Source organism: Talpa europaea, assembly GCF_964194135.1.
Source record: "Talpa europaea genome assembly, chromosome: 1".
Taxonomy (NCBI): Eukaryota; Metazoa; Chordata; class Mammalia; order Eulipotyphla; family Talpidae; genus Talpa; species Talpa europaea.
The window spans coordinates 132,206,957-132,227,500 of record NC_140073.1 but is presented as its reverse complement, the minus strand read 5'-3'; the positions used below and the strand labels follow the sequence as shown (position 1 = coordinate 132,227,500).

The following is a 20,544-nucleotide window of genomic DNA, read 5'->3' as shown; positions in this document are numbered from 1 at the left end:
CTGCTCTGCTCCCCACTCTGGCTCTGGTGAATTCTCTCACCCTCCCGCGCTTCTGACTGTACCCAGTGCATGTATAAACAAAACAAACAAACAAACCAGCAAACAAATAAATAGCAAATGGTGGTGGTGCAAGGGGTTAAGATGCAGCACTATAAAGCTATCCTGAAGCTATTTGCAGCCACTGAAGCACGAGTTCGATCCCCAGCCTGGGAGGTGACCCACATGCTGCAGCAGACCTCTCCTGATTTGTCCACCGTTCCCCTCAACAGTGTACTTCAGTCAGTCAGCCAGTTCTGTTCCCCACTCTGTCTTTGGTGAATCCTTTTACCCCCCACATCTCTGGTCTGTACCTCAGTTCTTGTATGCATAAATAAATAAATAGCACACAGATTTCATGTTAACAAGAATCTCTCTCCTAAATCTATCCTTAAATGTAGATAAAAAATAGATTCTTGGGCCTCCTTGGTGGCTTAAGGGGTTAAGTCTCAGCACAATGAAGCTATCCACAGTGACTGTACCATGAGTTCGATCCCCAGCCAGGGAGCTAACCCACATGGTGCAGCAGACCTCTTCTGTCTCTCCCACTGCTCTCCTCAGCAGTGTATTTCAGTTGATCCACCTATTCTGCTCCCCACTCTGTCTCTGGTGAATTCTCTCACCCCCCAACACCTCTGGTCTATACCCCAGTTCTTAGATGCACAGGTAAAATAAATCTTTAAAAAAATAGATTCTTTAGACAAAGCCTTTTCAATATTACATAGTAAACATTTTATTTTATTTTATTTTAGCGCTCAACCGCTGCGCCACCGAAGAGGCCCCATAGTAAACATTTTATAACCTTTATATCATTAGCATTTATCTAAATGTATACCGAATGTTTTAAGTAAATGTTTTCTTAAAATGCAACTTCCATCTTTACTGGATTGGTATTCCTCACACAGAGCACTTAAGCTTCTGAATAATATATAGCAAGCCGGTTCAGTGTTATCACTAGACTCAATGCAGTAGATCTCACAGGGTGTTCCTGTCATTGAGCTCTAGGAAGCATCTGTACCTGGTTGCATTTGAGAGCCACAGAAAGAGTAGATTAAAACTGGTAGGAGTTCAGTTCTCCCTCTTATGTAGATGTCTAGGCAGGGATAGTCCAGGGCTTATATTGTGGTTTTGTTTTACACTCCTTAGGGGCCCAAGCTCCCCTGGATATGGTTCTCATTCTCTCAGAGGCCAAAAACTAGAGCTCCAGTTACATCATTCCTAAAAGACAGTATATTTTATTTTTTTTAAAGATGTATTTATTTATGTGAACAAGTAGGCCAGAGTTGTGGGGGGTGAGGGGATTCACCAGAGACAGTGGGGAGCAGAACAGGAGGATCTACTGAGATGCACTTCAGCAGACCTCTCCTGACAAGGCAAGGAGGGCAAGACAGGCAAGACAGGAGAGGTCTGCTGCACCGCTTAGGTCAGCTCCCTGGCTGGCCAGGGTTCAAAGTCATGCCACAGTGGCTGGTGATAGCTTGATAGCGCTGCGTCTTTAACCCCTGCACCACCAGGGAGGCCCCAAAAAGACTTCATTTTAATGCCCAAATGTGAATAAAGGTAGCCAGAAAACTCACACAAAGTCTTTTCAGTAGTGTTTAGAACTTTCAGAAAACAAAAATGAATATTCCTGTTTTGGATGGTCCTTGAATAAGTCTTACAGGCAGATTTACTTAAAATATCTTTCTTAACTCACTCTCAAATGTAGTGTCCATACACTAGATTGTTAAAGTCTAAAATGCCTGTTTATTAGATGTCATGGGCAGAAAAGGAAGTAGCATCAAATACTGGTTCCTTGCCTATTTTCAGCCCTGGTTCTAATGCAGGATACTTTCCTGGCTAATGATGGTGTGACATTAGGGACCAAATCTCTTGGAGGCTTGTTTTCTACTAAGCTTTTCCTTCTGTAACTAAATGTTAGATATTATTCCCTGAATAATTAGTATATGTAGGCCAGTAGAAGACCCAGTCCTCTTATAACAAATTAATCTATCTCCCACCCTCTCACCTTTTTCCCCGAAAGTAGAAGTCTCTTGATGATCCATCATTCTCTTAGTTAAACCAGACACAGGGACTTTACATGGACTTACCTAAGATTGGAAACGAGTGGACTACTTTTTCTAGCACTGGGAGAAGTTAGAAAACAGAATGTCTCCAGGACCAATACAGAATTATTTATGCTGTCTTGCCAGAGTAATGCAGCTCATAAACCTATTGATACTCGAAGTTTTAAATAATGTCCTGTTTAACAACAACATTTCTAATTTTAATTTTTAGCTCAAAGTATCCAGCTGCCCAATAAATCATTTCAAGGGAAAAGGCTGAACTGTCATATTCCAGAGTCTCCTGGGATGAAGTAGAGTACAAGACATGTGCACCACCTTCAAAAAGATCACCTATTTACCTGGGAGATAATCATTTACAGTTCAGTATAACTGTGTCCTGAGTACAAAGAGAGATGAATGTAGAGTGACATTTGAGCCAGATTTAGACAGATAATTGGTTGTGAAGGTAGAGATGCCAGTTATTTCTGGCAGAGGGAGCAGCACAGAAGCATCAGAAATAAAAATAATGTGAAGTAGAAAACAATATTTCTAAATATACTGAGAAGTTTAATTTTTGTTTTAAATAAAACTTTCAGGTTTTATCTAAATGTGATTTTTTTATATGAAAAGAAACTTTGCTGAGATGATTGAGTACCTAAAGTTATTTGACTAATTTGAGTTACTTAAGATTTTTATTCTGTGTTGTAGAATGTAGGGGAAAAAATAGTTTTTTAAAGCGGTAACTGGTACTCTGTTATATCCCTTTAATTTAGAAGGGCAATTTTGGAGCTATTGGCAGCAATGCATAATGTATCAGAATGGTTCCCAGGATTATTGGGGAAAAGAACAAATAAAAGTTAAAATTGATACAAAATATACAAAATATACATAACAAGCCTGCAGTGAAATTTTATGATATTTCTCTCTCCTGATATATTTTAGTTAGCATAATCCCTTCAAGGTCCTCCATGTTGTCACAAAAGGCAAGATCTCATTCTTTTTTTAATAGCTGAGTAGTATTCCATTGTGTATATATACATATTTATGCATTCATCCATTGTCAGGCACTTGGATTTCACTTTTGTAAATAGTGCTACAATGAACATAGTCCTGCATGTATCTTTTTGAATTAGTGTCTTCATATTCTTCAGGTAAATACCCAGAAGTGTGGGATTGCTACATCATATAGTACTTGTATTTTTGTTGGAGGTACCTCAATATTACTTTCCATAGTGACTGCAGCAATTTATATTACCTCCAACAGTATACGAGGGCTCTTTTTTCTCTACATCCTCAACAACACTAACTATTTTTTGCATTTTTTAATAATAGTCACTATAAGTGGTGTGAGGTAAAATCTCATTGTGGTCTTGATTTGTATTTCCCTAATGATAAATGATGCAGAGCATTATTTCATGGATCTGTTGGCCATCTATACATCTTTTTTTGGTGGAAGGCCTATTTAGATCCTCTGCTCATTTTTAAATCCGGTTGTACTTTTTTTGTTGTTGAGCTTTACAAGTTATATGTTTGGATATTAACCCTATGCCTGATAGATGGTTTGCAAATACCTTTTCCAGTTCAGTAGGCTGCCTCTTTGTTTTAATGATTTCTTTCAGTGTTGAATGAAGATTTTTAGTTTAATGTAGTCCCATTTGTATTTCTTTTGTTTCTCTTGCCATTGGATACAAATCCATAGATAACACTAGATTATTACTTATGTTTTCTTCTATGTATTTTATGGTTCCAGGTCCTTTTTTTTTTTTTTAAAGATTTATTTATTTATTTATACAAGCACTGGGTACAGTCAGAAGCGTGGGAGGGTGAGAGAATTCACCAGAGCCAGAGAGGGGAGCAGAGCAGGCAGAAGGACCAAAGTACACTGCTGAGGGGAACAGCGGGCAGCAGGAGAGGTCTACGCGCCATGTCGGACCCTCCTCTGGTGGCCGGGGAGCAGCCGGGGATAGAACCAGTGCTGCAGAGGCTGCAGCCAGCTTCGCAACCCAGCGCTCAACTGCTGCGCCACCGGGGAGACCCTGGTTCCAGGTCTTATATTCAAGTGTTTGGTGTAGGACAGTTTCCAGTTTTCCCAGCACTATTTATTGAAAAGACTTTCCCTTATCCATTACATGCTCTTGTTTCCAATATCACACTTACTGTTTTGATTAACATTAGGGAGCATGATACCTCCATTTTTGTTCTTTTGTTCCTCAGGACTGCTTTAGATATTAGAGGTATGTTGTGGTTCCATGCAAATTTTATAATTTTTTGGCCTACTTCTATGAAGATTGATACAGGGGTTATGTTGGATCTGCATGCTGCTTTAAATAAAATGCCATTTTGACCATATTGATTCTTTTGATCCACAAGCACAGAATATTTCCCTTTCTTTGTATCTTCTCTTCCTTTCAATGGTATTTGACAGTTTTCAGTATACAGGTCTTTGGTTAAATTTATTCTGAGGTATTTTATTCTTTTTGCTGTAAGCGTAAGTAGTATTGTTTTCATCATTTCTTTCAGCCAGTTCATTGTGTATAGAAATGTAATATATTTCTTGCATATGCCTGAGACTTACCCAATTAAATTCTATGGTTGTTTCAACAGGAGGAATTTCTTTTTCATATACATTTATGTAACATTTCACATTTTAAAAATCATCTTAATAACACATTCTAATTCTAGCCCTACCTGAATAAACGAAAATGCAGTATGGGAGAGCATATGTAAGTAATTACCATGCGGGCATCTGAGAAGATAGCTAGCTATCTATATCCTCCCTGATTGCCACTGACGTTTTGCTTCTGACTTCTTTGATCAGATTATAAAGTGGAATACCATGAAGAATACCATGAAGAATTATTCCCATGACATCAGGTTCAATAGATCCCTGTTTGTTTTCTAATATCAACTGAGTTTTTATTTGGGAGATTAACCACGTTTGATTGATTCTACAAACATAAAAGTAAAGATCATAGCTTTCTAAGGGAATTAGTACTCCTCATTGGGATCCCAGATTCCACATTCCAAGTTATCCAATGATTTTCGTTTTTACTTAATTTATAGAAACCTGCAAGAAGAAAACACTTTACACCAGGATAAATCTATTATTAGAAAAACAATACATCTATAAATGTGTGGACTTGTAAGTAAAATTAAATCCATATAATAGTTATTTTAAATTTATATAATACTATTCCATTTTCTAAAACAGGTTTTTTTATGAGACACTAATTTTTATTTTTTTTTTGAATTCTTAATATTTAATGATCTTATTTAACCTTTACAATTGCCTTGTAATAAAGACATTATTCCAATATCATTGTTTTTTCCAGATTCAAAAATGTATGACACATAAGGTTAATTAACCTGCCCCTAATAATCCCTAATTGATAGAGTTTTTTTTTTTTACGTTGTTAACTCTTTTTTTTTTTTTATAAATTTTATTGTTATATTCCCCATACAATTGCAGCCCCCCCATTCTGACCCCAATCCCTCCCCTCCCACCCCCGCCCCCCTAAAAGTGTCTCTGGTTCATAGTTTTTTGTTGATTTTGATTTTCACTTTCTTATAGTTATTCATTTTCCTGGTCCCTTATTTAAGTTTTCTAGATTCCTGCTATGAGTGAGACCATCCGGTATTTTTCTTTTTCTTTTTGGCTTATTTCGCTGAGCATGATCCCTTCCAGCGCCATCCATGTTGCTGCAAATTGCATGTGTTTATCTTTTTTGAATGCTGAGTAATATTCCATGGTATATATGTACCACATCTTCTTGATCCAGTCATCTATTTTTGGGCATTTGGGTTGTTTCCAAAGCTTAGCTATTATAAACAGTGCTACTATAAACATAGGGGTGCAGGTGTTCTTTGGAATTGATGTTTCTGTGTCCTTTGGGTAAATACCTAGGAGTGGAATTGCTGGATCATATGGAAGCTCTATGTTTAGTAGGTCCAGAAATCTCCATACAGCTTTCCACAGTGGTTGGACCAGTTTGCACTCCCACCAACAGTGCAGAAGAGTTCCTTTTTCCCCACACCCTCGCCAACATTTGTTGTTGCTAGTTTTTTTAATATGTGCCATTCTCACTGGTGTAAGATGGTATCTCATGGTAGTTTTGATTTGCATTTCCCTGATGACAAGTGATGTTGAACATTTTTTCATATGCCTGTTGGCCATTTGCATTTCCTCTTCAGAGAAGTTTCTTTTAAGCTCTTCTGCCCATTTTTTGACTGGATTATTTTCTTTGTTGTTGCTGAGTCTCATCAGCTCTTTGCAGATTTTTGTGATCAGTCCTTTATCATTAGTGTTGGGTGCAAAAATGTTCTCCCAGTTGGTGGGGTTTCTCTTTGTTTTTGTTATTGTCTCTTTTGCTGTGTAAAAGCTCTTTAATTTGATGTAGTCCCAGCTGTTTATCTTTGCCTTCACTATCACTGCTTTGGGTGATGTGTCTGTAAAGATGTCTTTGATGTGCAAATCATGTAGTGTTTCGCCTATATTTCCTTCTATATATTTTATGGTTTCAGGTCTTATGTCTAGTTCTTTAATCCATTTTGAGTTGATTTTTGTGTATGGTGTGAGGTGGTGGTCAAGCTTCATTCTTTTGCATGTAGCGACCCAGTTTTCCCAGCACCATTTATTGAACAAACTTTCTTTGCTCCAATGCATATTCTTTGCTCCTTTGTCAAAGATTAGTTGACCATAAATCTGTGGGTTTATTTCTGGATTTTCTATTCGATTCCATTGGTCTGTATGTCTGTTCTTGTTCCAATACCATGCAGTTTTGATGATTATGGCTTTGTAGTATAGTTTGAAGTCTGGGAGTCTGATGCCTCCATTCCCTTCTTTTTTTTTCAGGAGAGCTTTGGCTATTCGGGGTTTTTTGTGATTCCATATGAATTTCATCAATAATTGTTCTATTTCTTTGAAGAATGACATTGAAATTTTGATTGGAATAGCATTGAATCTGTATATTGCTTTTGGAAGGATGGCCATTTTAATAATGTTTATTCTTCCAATCCATGATCAGGGGATGTCTCTCCATTTCTTTGTGTCTTCTTCTATTTCTTTTAACAGTGTTTTATAGTTTTCTTTGTATAGGTCCTTTACCTCTTTTGTTAGATTTATTCCCAAATATTTGATTTTTTTTGTTTCAATAACAAAAGGGATGGTCTTTTTGATTTCTTCTTCTTCAGATTTATGAGACACTAATTTTTAACTACTGCGGGTACCTCATTTATTTAAGAGACTAGTACTTACCATTTAAATGTTTCTTCATTAATCCAACAGCTAAAGGAAGATTAGTAATTCATCCCACAAATATTTATTGAATACCATGAGTTAAGAAGACCTGATAGGAGTGTCAGTAGCTCTACTGTGTTTGCTGAAACCATCCCTATACTGTGCGACCACTTGCACAATTTTACTGAGTGGCAAAGGCAAAGTGATGTGTAAGTGCTTCACTTTATAGTGGCCTAGAAATACGTCATATTTTCCTGGAATTTTCTCCAATTAACTGAATAAAACTAACAGGCATGGTGTACAGTCACTACTCTGACTTTCTGGTATATTCCTTAGAGGCCCTTTTTCTGCTTCATATTGATTTGAAGAAGCTTAATATCCTCTTAAGTTATACTTCATCCTATTGGAACAAGCATTTTCAAAAATATCCAAAGAAAATTACTATGGTGCATGGCAACATTTGAAAGTCATTTTGCTTACCATATTACTTATTCCTTAAGGAGGAAAGTGTTCTTCTTTAGATATTTTATGCTGTACCTATCTTTGTTTCTGCTTATTTATTGATTGAATAAACAATCGTTCAGAACCTACTATGTATGAGACTAGCACAAAAAATATAAGTTTATAGAAATGCATTGTTTTCATATTAGAGAGTCCAACATCTAACCAAAAACAGCCAGGCAAATTATTACAATATATTACAACTGCTAAGTGTAGAGGTATGCCACCTGTACAGGAACACCAAGCTTAGTATGAGTGAGTCAGAAAATATTCTAGGACATAGAGCAATCATCCATGTTTGTCAAGAACCAATTCTTACACTGCTAAGGATCTGGACTTTGAGAACTGAGGAAAGCTGTGAACTCTTAAAATTTTTTGCATATTTTTTCAGGTATTCACCTACTCCTTGAAACCCATGTATCTCATGTTGAGAACTCATGGTCTAGAGACATTTTCAATTTCAGATTGACCTTGTAGTATAAATAGTCCAACCTTTTTTCCATTCTTTTTAAATTTTTTTAATGAAGTAATATTGCATCATAACATGTAAATTTCACTAGGAGTCAACAAATCTGTATATACCATATTAAGTTTGCCACTAAAAGTCTATTTCCATCGTTCAATATGAAATTGACCCACTCAACACCCAAGTTACACACCTCCCTAACCCCTTCCCTTCTGGTAACCACAAATTTGGCCTTATAGGCTCAGAGTTCATTTTTGTTTGATTTCGTTCATTCATTTGCTTGGCTTCTATCTTCCACATGAGTAAATACACCTCTCTCTGACTTATTTCACAAAGCAAAATATTCTCTAGGTTCATTCATGTTGTTTCATATAGCAATATTTCATCTTTTTAAAAGATAGCTAAGTAGGGCCTCCCTGGTGCTGCAAGGGGTTGAGCCCAGTGCTGTGAAGCTGTCCGCAGCCTCTGCAGCGGGAGTTTGATCCCTGGCCTGGGAGCTACCCACGCCTGCTCCCCTCAGCAGTGTACTTGGGTCTATCTGCCTGTTCTGTTTCCCCACTCTGTCTCTGGCAAATCCTCTCACCTCCCACATCTCTGGCCTGTACCCCAGTTCTTGTAATCATAAATAAATAAATCTTTAAAAAAAAAAAAGCTAAGTAGTATTCCATTTTTTATATATACCTTTTTTCTATATACTCTTTGTTGTTTTAACTAATGCTGTAATGACCATGGGGGGCAGATACCTCTTTGAATTTGTGTTTTTGTATTCTTCAGGTAACTACCCAAAATATTTTCCTATTCTAAAACTTTTTTTTCAGGTTTTTAAGGTGAGTACTTTAAACAGTCCAGAAACTCCCCTCATCTTTGTCTTTCCTAATCTTACATACTTTAGTCCTCACCTCATGTGAGCTTTTTCCTTGCTAGTCACAGTTGTAATTTATATTTTCTACAGTTTAAGGAAAGCTGGTGATTTTTTGAGTCACCCTTTAAAAGAACAGCACTTTAAATTTAAATAATCTTCCCCACATGGCCCAGCAGACCTCTCCCATCTCGCCCACTGCTCCCCTCAGCAGTGTATTTCAGTAGATCCACCTGTTCTGCTCCCCACTCTGTCTCTGGTGAATCCTCTCACCCCGACCCCCACCCCGCACCACTGGCCTGTACCCCAGCTCTTAATGCATAAATAAATCAATCTTTAAAAGAACAGCACTTTAAATTATCTTCCACCAGTAAGGTAGTTTTACTTTTGCCTAATTTCCTATTTTTTTTGAGGTTTTTAGGTTCACATTTTACCTTTTATTCGTGAAGACATTTATGACAACACATTATTATTATGTGTACATCCATCCGAGGTCAGTCGCCAACAGGTACTAACTTAACCCACTTCAAACCATTAAAACCAGCGCTCAGCATGGCGCGTGCACACCGCCCGCGCGCCGGCCCCGGCGCGGAGACGCCCGGGTGACTGAGGGAAGACCCGGCTCAGTCAGGGGCGCCTCAGAGGTGTCCCACTCGGCCCCCATTCTGATGTTCCCACCGCTTGGTGACCGTCGGCTCACTTACCTGAGAGGCAGCGGGAAGGAGGCACGGCGAGGGCTCGGGGGCGCCTTCAGAACCAGGCGCGGCGCCGGGGTCTCCGCGCTGAGGCGCCAGGGCCGAGGTGCGCGCGCCCGGCCGCCGGGTTTGAATCTCGCGCCTCCCGCAGCCCGAGCCCGACACCTCCACGCGCGGGTGCGGAGGGGCGCGGGCTGCGGGAGCCGCCCGGCGGCGTCGCGGGGCTCGCGGGCGGCTGTGGCGGCGGGAACGGGTGCCGAGAGGACCTCCGCGGGCGAGCGCGGCCCGAGGCGCGGCGGAGCGGCACATCGCGGCGCGGCGTCGCGGTGAGCGTCCGCGGCCTCCCGCCGGCCCCCTCCCCTCCCCTCCTCTCCCCTCCCGGCGGCGATCGCGCCGCGCCCTCCCCGGCGGCCCGGGGGCTCCGCCGCCAAACCCTCGGTTCCCATGACGACGCCGGCGGTGAGGCGCCCGCCCAGCGCGCACGCGGTCTCTCGGGGCCTCGCCGGCTTTCTCGGGGACCCCGGCCCCGGCGGCGTCCCTCGCGGCGGAGGTCCTGGCCCGACTCCCTCTCGCTCACTCGGGGCAGAGGACGGGCGGGGAGGGGGGCGGGCGCGGCGGGGTCCCCCTGGGCCTGACGGAGCTTCCGCCCACGCTCTCCCGGGGCGCCGGTGTGCGCTGCGGCCTGAGGCTTGTTTGGGTGATTTCTCTCGAGGGTCGGGACCGCTCCCATTAGAGGCAGGTGCTCGCAGACTTAAGGTGCTTCCCTGCTGACCTTCTTCTTAGGTTGTGCTTGTTTTTGTGTCATTATTTTGTAATGGGCGTGCGCTTGTTAGGAAATAAATGTGGGGGTTCAGGCGAATAGCGGAGTGCACGAGCACCCCCCACCCCCCCCACCAGAGACCACAATGCTGCTGCGGCCTGAGGCTGTGGAGCCGGCCCCACAGCACGGATGCTGCTCCGGGAAACTCGCTCCCTTGGTCAGGTGCCCAGATGATGTCATGGGTGGGATACCTGATGCGCGGAGAGATGAAGAGGGGGAAAAACACCCTCCTCATCGCTCACCCGCCATGCCCTGGGTTTGCCAGCAGAGGGGGTGGGATTATTTTTCATGTAATAGATGATCTGGATGCACAGAGCTTAAAAGCTGTTTTAAATTATAGAGCTCCGTGCAATAGCCAAATTGGGAAGATAACGTATCTGCTTGGTTTTGGGTTTTCTCTGTTTTGTATTGATTTATTTGGTTCCGACTCAGGCAGCGTCCTGTAAGGCGATATTTCTTTAATCATCTTCACATCAATATTTATGAAGTAGCCGCAGGTGCCTCATCATGAATTGGAGTTAATTGTACATTTATTGGCCAAATAAACATCTAATGGTACGTATGTATTTTATATGACCGACGTTTTTTAAAATCGTTTTGTATTCATTACCTGTGCCTAACATAACCAGTATTCTTTGAAGTTTTTGTATTTATTTAATAGTGCAAAATAATTTTATAACGAATCACTGAAACATTGTTGCAAGACTTGTTCTAATTTCCAGTAACTATACCTGCCAGACAAATCATCATAATTTTAGAGTTAAATGGGAGCTCAGAGGTCAGCCACTCCTGAGTGCAAAATCTGAAAATGTGAGGCTGGTGGAAAAACATTTTTATTATAAATATTAAAAACAAAATAAATTTTATACCAGTGACTGAACTAGGAGCAAATAATCAAAATATTAAATAGCAGATTATTTTTAGATAATGCCAACGTTGAGATTTCACTGTGATTCATTTATACTTAAAATTTTTTTCTTTACTTTCATTGCTTACCTTTTCCAGTACCCACTGTGCCTCCTTTAAAATTTTAGTTTTATATTTAACAGGAATTATATGAGGTGTGTGTAAGACTTAACTGTCTCTGTAAGGGAAAGATTTCCTCATGTGAACTGGCTTTTGTTATATAATAATATCCTTAGTCCATTTATCCATGTTGTCTGTTTTTCAGTCATCCTTAAAGTTTTTCTTTCTGAAGTCAAACTTCTGCTTGGACCCAATATTTACTATCAAAACATTGTCACTTTCTTTATAACTCATTATTGTTAATAACACATTATTATTTTGGCATTGTTGATTTATTTGCTAATAACACTATAAGCTTTTAAAACTATTTGCATGAATAGTTTAGATTTAAAAAATAAAAGACAAACTACTGTCATACAAACAGTGTCATGAGCCAACATTATATCATATTTCTTTCAAGAAATTTTTTTAAGATTTATTTATTTATGCATACAAGAAGTGGAGTACAGGCCAGAGATGCGGGGTGGGGAGGGTGAGAGGATTCACCAGAGACAGAGTGGGGAACAGAACAGGCAGACTGACCTAGGTCACTGCTCAGGGGAGCAGTGGGCGAGATAGTAGAGGTCTGCCTCGCCATGTGGGTTGCTCCCTGGCCGGCCTGGGATCGAACTTGTGCTGCAGAGGCTGTGGATTTCTTCATAGTGTGGTGCTTAACCCCTTGCGCCATCAGGGAGGCCCTTCTTTCAAGTATTTTTTAAATAAATAAATTTCCAACAAAGCTAAAGTTTTTTTTACCCTACAAACTCTCTACTGTCTACCTAATATTACTCATTCATATTTTTCTTTCTTTCTTCATCAGCCTTGCTGGATGCTTTTCCATTTTACCAATTTTTTCAAATGAACCAGCTTTTGACTATTGAGATTCTTTATTATGTACCTGTTTTCTGTTTCAGATTTGTACTCTTATTTTTGTTATTTTTTTTTTGCTACTTTGGATTAAGTTTGTTGCTTTTCCTGACTTGTTAAGGTGGAAAATAATTGATTTTTATACCTCTTTTCCTTTCATTTAGGCATTTAAAGCTATAAAATTTTCTCTAGTTGCACCCATAAATTTGGTTGTTTTCATTATCACTTAAACTGTTGTAAAATTTCTCCAAGTTTTTAATCAATTTATCATCCTTAGCATATGGTCTTTCTTGGTGTGTGTACAAATTACCCTGGGACAAAAATGTGTATTCTGCTGATTGTGGGTGGAATGGATATAAATATCAATTAGGTCAAGTTGGTTAAGAATGTTGTTCAGACTTTTTACATTTTCACATTTTTTATGTCTCCCTATGCTGTACTGAAAGTACAGAGAGAATACTGTCACTCTGGGGAAGCATTAAATCATTGATCGTGGATCAATTTTCTGTTCATCTTTTCTTGTAATTGTTGGCTATGTTGATAGTCACATACATTTTTAAGATTTCAATGTCTCTCTGATAAAGTGACTTCTTATTGGAAACAGCCATCTTGTCAAAAATATATTTTTTTTTTTTAATTTTCTAGAGGCATGTCTTATTTATTTAGTTGGTTGGTTGGTTTATACATGCACTGGGTACAGTCAGAAGCGCGGGAGGGTGAGAGAATTCACCAGAGCCAGAGCGGGGAGCAGAGCAGAAGGACCGAGGTACACTGCTGAGGGGAGCAGCGGGCGGCAGGAGAGGTCTGCGCGCCATGTGGGACCCTCCTCCGGTGGCCGGGGAGCAGCCGGGGATCGAACCGGCACCGCAGAGGCCGCGGGCAGCTTCGCAACCCAGCGCTCAACCGCTGCGCCACCGGGGAGGCCCCAAAAATATTTTTTAATGTGGAATCCTATTTTGTCTGACAATAGGTACTAATCTCCAAAAAATACTCTTTTCTTTAAAGACTATTTTTAAATATTAATATGTGCTTAATGTTTGCCTTGTGTATCCTTTTTATACTTTCCCTTATAGCCCATCTGTGTATTTATGTTTAAAGTGTGTTCTTTAAAAATGACACATATTTGGATTGTAATTTCTGCCTTTTAATGTTATAGTTTTGCAGTTAATTTATATTTTTGTTATTTTAATGTTATGTTTTTGTAATTATATGTCTGTAATTTTCTTTCACATTGTAATTTTAGTCACAATGGTGTGGGGGTTTTTTGTTTGTTTTTCTGTTTTCCCACTTTTACTCTTTGTTCTTCTTTCCTGACCTTTTTTGGGTGAAGTGAGGTTTTGTTGTTTGTGTTTTTTTTCCACCTATTCTAATTTTTCTACTCTCTTGATTTTTTAATTTTTGCCTTTTTGTGTGTGTGTGTTTTTTTTTTTTACTGACTGCTAGAGATTGCAATATGCGTCTTGAACTTATCATAACCTATTTTCAAATATATTTTTCATAAGCAATGTAAGAATCTTACAATTTGCATTTCTAGTTATCTTTTACCTTTTGTAGTGTCACATTTTACTTCTATATATGCTCTATTATTTTAATTAAAAGAATCAGTAATCTAGTCAAATTTGAAGATGTATGTGTATATGTAATTTTAAAAAACTCCTCTGTACTTAACAATATATTTATCCTTTTGATATCTCTTAATTCTTAGAATTTCTATCATTTCCCTTTACTCTAAACAATGTTTAGAAATTTTTGTAGTGCAAGTCTTTTTGAAATATTCAGTTTTTATCAGTTTGAGATTCTATTTAGCTTTTATTTTTAAAGGGCATATTTGTTGGATATAGAATTGTCTGCTGACTTTCCCCCAGGACTTAAAGATAAGTTCCCTGTCTTATGACCTCCACTGTTTTGATGAACAGTTTCCTCCTCCTCTTAATGTTCTGCCAGGGATAAAAACAGCTTTGAGTCTCTTCAGTTCCAGATTTTAGTTCCTTAGCTTTTTGTTTTGCATCTTCAGTGCTCTGATGGACTTTAAGAAAAATATATGCTTTTGGGGGCCTCCCCAGTGGCACAGCGGGTTAAGCGCAGCGCTGTGAAGCTGTCTGCAGCCTTTGCAGCGCTGGTTCCATTCCCAGCCGGCCAGGAAGAGTCCCACATGGCGCAGCAGACCTCTCCTGTTGCGCCCGCTGCTCCCCTCAGCAGTGTATTTCAGTCTATCTGCCTGTTCTGTTCCCTGCTCTGTCTCTGGTGAATCCTCTCACCCTCCGTGCCTCTGGCCTGTACCCCAGTGCTTGTATAAATAAATCTATTAAAAAAAATACATTAAAAAAAAACCCAAAATTTTTTTATTTAAATTTTATTTTTATATTCCCCATACAATTACAACCCCCTTATTTTGACCCCAACCTCTCCTTTCCCCACCCCCCACCCTCCATAGAGTGTCTCTGGTTCATAGTTTTTTGTTGATTTGGATATTTTCTTTCTTATAGTTATTCTTTTTCCTGGTCCCTTATTTAAGTTTTCTAGATTCCTGCTATGAGTGAGACCACCCGGTATTTTTCTTTTTCTTTCTGGCTTATTTCACTGAGCATGATCCCTTCCAGCTCCATCCATGTTGCTGCAAATTGCATGTGTTTATCTTTTTTGAATGCTGAGTAATATTCCATGGTGTATATGTACCACATCTTCTTGATCCAGTCATCTATTTTTGGGCATTTGGGCTGTTTCCAAAGCTTAGCTATTGTAAACAGTGCTGCTATAAACATAGGGGTGCAGGTGTTCTTTGGAATTGATGTTTCTGTGTCCTTTGGGTAAATTCCTAGGAGTGGAATTGCTGGATCATTTGGAAGCTCTATGTTTAGTAGGTCCAGAAATCTCCACACAGCTCTCCATAGTGGTTGGACCAGTTTGCACTCCCACCAACAGTGCAGGAGAGTTCCTTTTTCTCCACAACCTCGCCAACATTTGTTGTTGCTAGTTTTTTTAATATGTGCCATTCTCACTGGTGTAAGATGGTATTTCATTGTAGTTTTGATTTGCATTTCCCTGATTACAAGTGATGTTGAACATTTTTTCATATGCCTGTTGGCCATTTGCATTTCCTCTTCAGAGAAGTTTCTTTTTAGCTCTTCTGCCCATTTTTTGGCTGGATTATTTTCTTTGTTTTTGTTGAGTCTCATCAGCTCTTTGTAGATTTTTGTGATCAGTCCTTTATCATTAGTGTTGTGTGCAAAAATGTTCTCCCAGTTGGTGGGGTTTCTCTTTGTTTTTGTTATTGTCTCTTTTGCTGTGCAGAAGCTCTTTAATTTGATGTAGTCCCAGCTGTTTATCTTTGCCTTCACTATCACTGCTTTGGGTGATGTGTCTGTAAAGAAGTCTATGATGTGCATATCATGTAGTGTTTCGCCTATATTTCCTTCTGTGTATTTTATGGTTTCAGGTCTTGTGTCTAGTTCTTTAATCCATTTTGAGTTGGTTTTTGTGCATGGTGTTAGGTAGTAGTCAAGCTTCATTCTTTTGCATGTAGCGATCCAGTTTTCCCAGCACCATTTATTGAACAAACTTTCTTTGCTCCAATGCATAGTCTTTGCTCCTTGTCAAAGATTAGTTGACCGTAAATCTGTGGGTTTATTTTTGGATTTTCTATTCGATTCCATTGGTCTGTGTGTCTGTTCTTGTTCCAATACCATGCAGTTTTGATGATTATGGCTTTGTAGTATAGTTTGAAGTCTGGGAGTGTGATGCCGCCATTCCCTTCTTTTTTTTTCAGGAGAGCTTTGGCTATTCGGGGTTAAAAAAAAACCCAAAATTTTCAAAGCAAAAAAAAAAAAAATTACTGCTTTTGCTGTCATAGGTTCTGGTAGGTAGTGTCTTCATTTTAATTTGTATACAGGGATTTTTTTCTTTTTTTTTTTTAAAGATTTATTTATGCATATAAGAATGGGGGTGTAGGCCAGAGGTATGTGTGTATTGGGGGAGGGGGTGAGAGTTTTCACCAGAGACAGAATGGGGAACAGAGCAGGCAGATCTGCTGAAATACACTGCTGTGGGGAGCGGCAGGCAGAACAGGAGAGGTCTGCTGCACCATGTGGGTAGCTCCCTGGCCAGGGAACAAACTCATGCTTCAGGAGCTGCCTATAGCTTCAGAGTGCTGAGACTTAACCCCTTGAACTGCTAGGGATTCCCCTATCCAGGTATTTTTTCATTTCTTCTTTGATTTCCTCATTAATACAGTAGTCACTCAGTAATGTGTTGTTCAATTTCCACATATTAGAGTTTTTTCCTGCTGTGTGTGTGTGTGTGTGGTTGATTTCTAATTTAGTGCCCTTGTGGTCAGAGAAGATATTGGATAGGACTTCAGTCTTGATGAGTTTATTGACACTTGTTTTGTGACCCAACATGTGGACTGTCTTGGAAAATCCCATGTACACTTGGGAAGAATGATTACTTAGCTTTTGGGGGGTACCTTGATAAGTGTCTACTAAGCCCATCTGGTCACTTCTTCATTTAAGGCTATTGTTTCCTTGTTGCTTTTCTGTATGGTTCATTTGTCCATTGATGTGTGGTGTTGAGGTTCTGCCACAATTGTGTTGTGGTCAGTGTCTAGTTTTTGGTCTGTTAATAGTTTTGTTCAATGTGGCATGAATCTCTTTAGTGTCAGCTCTGTTGAAGTCTGTACTGGTCTCTAATGACCAAGTGACAGTCAGTTCCACTCCTAACAGACAGTGTCTGTCTGAATAATGTCCCCATGGCTCACTGCTCCAAGAGTGCAGCTATAGGGACCAGGCCCCGCAGTTTCCTCTGCTGTGGGCTGCCACATCTGCTTCCCTTGGCAGGGCCTGCTCGACTGCTTACCTTGACCTACCTAGTATGGGTTGCTTCCAAGACTCTCCTGGAACTTGTGGGGATCTGTGGTGTCCTCTTGTGGCAGGCCTGCTTGCTGGTCCTGTCCTGGGGTTCACTGAGGTCTGCAAGAATCTCCCATGCTAAAGGCTGCTTCCAGCATCCTTGTAGGGCTTGCTAGGTTCTGCGAGAGCCATACTACCAGTGGGTCTGCTTCCAGGAAACTCTGAGGCTCACTGAGGTTTGGACCAAGTTTCCAGGTCCTGTCCCAGGGCTCACTCAGTTCTGCTGAAGGCCCTTACCATTGGGGCTGCTTCCAAGACCTGACCTGGAGCTTGCCAAGGTTTGTGCCAATGTCTATGGAGGCCTACTGTGATAGATCTTGCTTCTAAGGCTCATTCCAGAGGTCGCTGAGGTTTACTGAGGGTTATCATGTAAGGGCTTTGCCAGTTCCACTCTGCTGCTTGCCAAACCTGCTGGGCCATGTGGCTCACCTCATCCACGCAGGCAGGCTACTGGCTTGGCCATTTCACTGCCCCTGGAGTCTGCCTCCTCTTGAAGTTACTCCTGATTAGCATTCTGCATCTGTTTTTCCTTCAGGAGTGACTGACTTTGTTCTGTTGCAATCTAGCTGTGAGTATATAGAGGAGTTGAGCCCAGCTTCACTTTGCTGCCATCTGCTCCTAGTAATTTAGAAATTAAACATCCTATTTTTATTTAATTAGTAATTACTTCAAAATAAAATGAAAGCAAACTTCTATTTCCTTTCCAACATTAAGAATACATTAGTATCTACTGATTTCCCTAGAAATGATGAGTCACGTACTTTAGTACCTTCCTTTGTTCCTACCTCCCACAATTTATTTGAATAATTGGTTTTTTTTTTTTAACTTTCATTATTCTTTCTCCCTTTTTTTTATATCCCCTTAAGGAACACTTTTCATGTTTGCATTTCCATATATAGCCATGTTAAAAACAACTACTTAGACATCAATTTTTAAGTTTACATGTTATAGTTCTCATATTTATTTCTTGTGTAATTTATTCCCCTCTATATCTAAGACCTTCATTTTTGTATGTTGAATATTAAAGTATTTCTTTGTGATTTTTAAATGTTTATTGTTCTGACTTAGTAAATATATTTACACACAAGATGTGTGTAAAAATTTGTTCATTTTGTAGTATTATTACAGAAGCAAAAATTAGAAACTAACAAATGTCTACAAATAGAGATTGATGACATAAAATATAATTATTTGCAGCCATAATTGCAAAATCACAACAGTTTTATCACCTTGATCACCTAAGTGAAATTAATAAAAGTATCATTAATCTTCTGTTCTGTTTCTTATGCAGGTTATAACATAAATTTTGACCATAAAAGCTAAACATTAGCATGATTATCATTAACATTAATATTCAGTTTTTTGACTATTGACAAAATATTGGCAATATATTATTGAAAATATCTTGTAAGAAATTTAATTTTAACCTATTCCTCAGAGTCAATCCATGGATTCCTTTGGGCAACCCAGATCAGAAGATAACCAGTCAGTAGTCAGCAGAATGCAGAAGAAATACTGGAAAACAAAACAGGTCTTTATTAAAGCAACAGGAAAAAAGGAGGATGAGCATGTTGTAGCATCTGATGCTGAACTGGATGCTAAACTTGAGGTAAATTTGAGGATCCTGTTTATTGCATATAACCAATTATTATCTGGGATTAATAGGAGGACTAGGGCAAGCTTTAACACTGAAGAATTTATGGGAATATATGCAAATTTTATAATAGAATATTTAAATGTACCCCCCTGTCAATCAGATTTTCTGGGTAGTCAGTCACCAATCTCACAAATGCAGAATTGGTATTCATAAATTCGGTAAGTCATGAATAAATCATTCCTCTAGCATAAGTACTAGAGTTTATAAACTAAACATTATTCGGTTATTTATATTCTTAATTGGCACCACATATTCATTATATATTATGTCATAATATTTTGTACTGTTTTAAGTGAAGTCTTATAGCTTACTGAAATAAATTAATTGAAATCAAGTAAGGTTTTGTAAGTTAGAGTTTGTTTCCATTATTAAGGGGTAGGGTTGTTGAAGTATTTTTGTAATGTGTTTACTGGCTCTTTTTTATTTTAAATAAAATAATATCATGAAACAACTCAAATATATGTGCTTTGTATTGTTAAGTAATTAAGCTAAGTGAAGGAATGTCTCATGTAAATTAATGAAAAAGTCTGAATCTTTGAATGCAAATATATTAATTCTACATACATACACTAATGTAAGATAACTTTTTTTTAAAAGATTTATTTATTCATACAAGAGCTGGGGTACAGGCCAGAGGTGTGTGTGGGGGCGGGTGAGAGGACTCACCAGAGTAACTCACGAGAGAGTAGGGAACAGAACAGGCAGACTGACTGAAATACACTGCTGAGGGGAGCAGTGGGCGAGACAGGAGAGGTCTGCTGCGCCATGTGGGTATCTCCCTGGCTGGCTGGGGATTGAACACATATTGCAGAGGCTGTGGATTGCTTCATACTGCGGTGCTTAACCCCTTGCACCACGAGGGAGGCCCTAATTTAACTTTTACAAATATTTCCAAGCAGTGATTCTGTTATGCTTATATATATCATGTGTTGGGATATTTTAAAAATATAAGTTTAATTAAATAGGTCTTAATGTACTAAGTATTTTGTTCTACAAAAAGTAAAATTTTGTCAATGCCATAACAAATATAGAAATAATAAATTAACAAACTTTACTTTTGTTTTGATAAGTATTCCTCTTGGGATTTAATTAGGATTAATAAATGTGGAAAAATGAAGAGACTTTATTATAAGTAATATGTCTTTAACACTAATGAAACTCTTCACCATTACCACATATGTTCCCACAGTGCAGATATTTTTGTATTTTACATCATTAGGTAATCTGTGAGTTATATATTTCATATTTAACATCATGAACATTAGACAAATATTTGGAATCAACCAAGAAATTTTCCCCACATTTATAAGGCTTATTAAAGATAAGGAATATTTTCATTATACATATATCAAACCATCATATTGTACACTTTAAATACATTACGGGCCTCCCTGGTAGCTCAAGGGGTTAAGCACTGCACTATGAAGCAATCCGCAGCTCTGCAGCAAAAGTT

The 20,544-nt window shown here is 39.1% G+C and overlaps 1 protein-coding gene across 1 annotated transcript in view; it reads left to right on the top strand.

Moving 5' to 3' along the window:
- Positions 1-18,881: 18,881 nt before the first annotated feature.
- ICA1L (islet cell autoantigen 1 like) overlaps positions 18,882-20,544 on the top strand; it is a gene marked incomplete at both ends in the record, with an annotated part of 34,434 nt that continues 32,771 nt past the window's right edge. The window contains one exon of the mRNA XM_084231803.1: positions 18,882-19,043. Within this exon, the coding sequence (XP_084087929.1) occupies positions 18,882-19,043 (162 nt within the window). The remainder of the gene's footprint in view (positions 19,044-20,544) is intronic.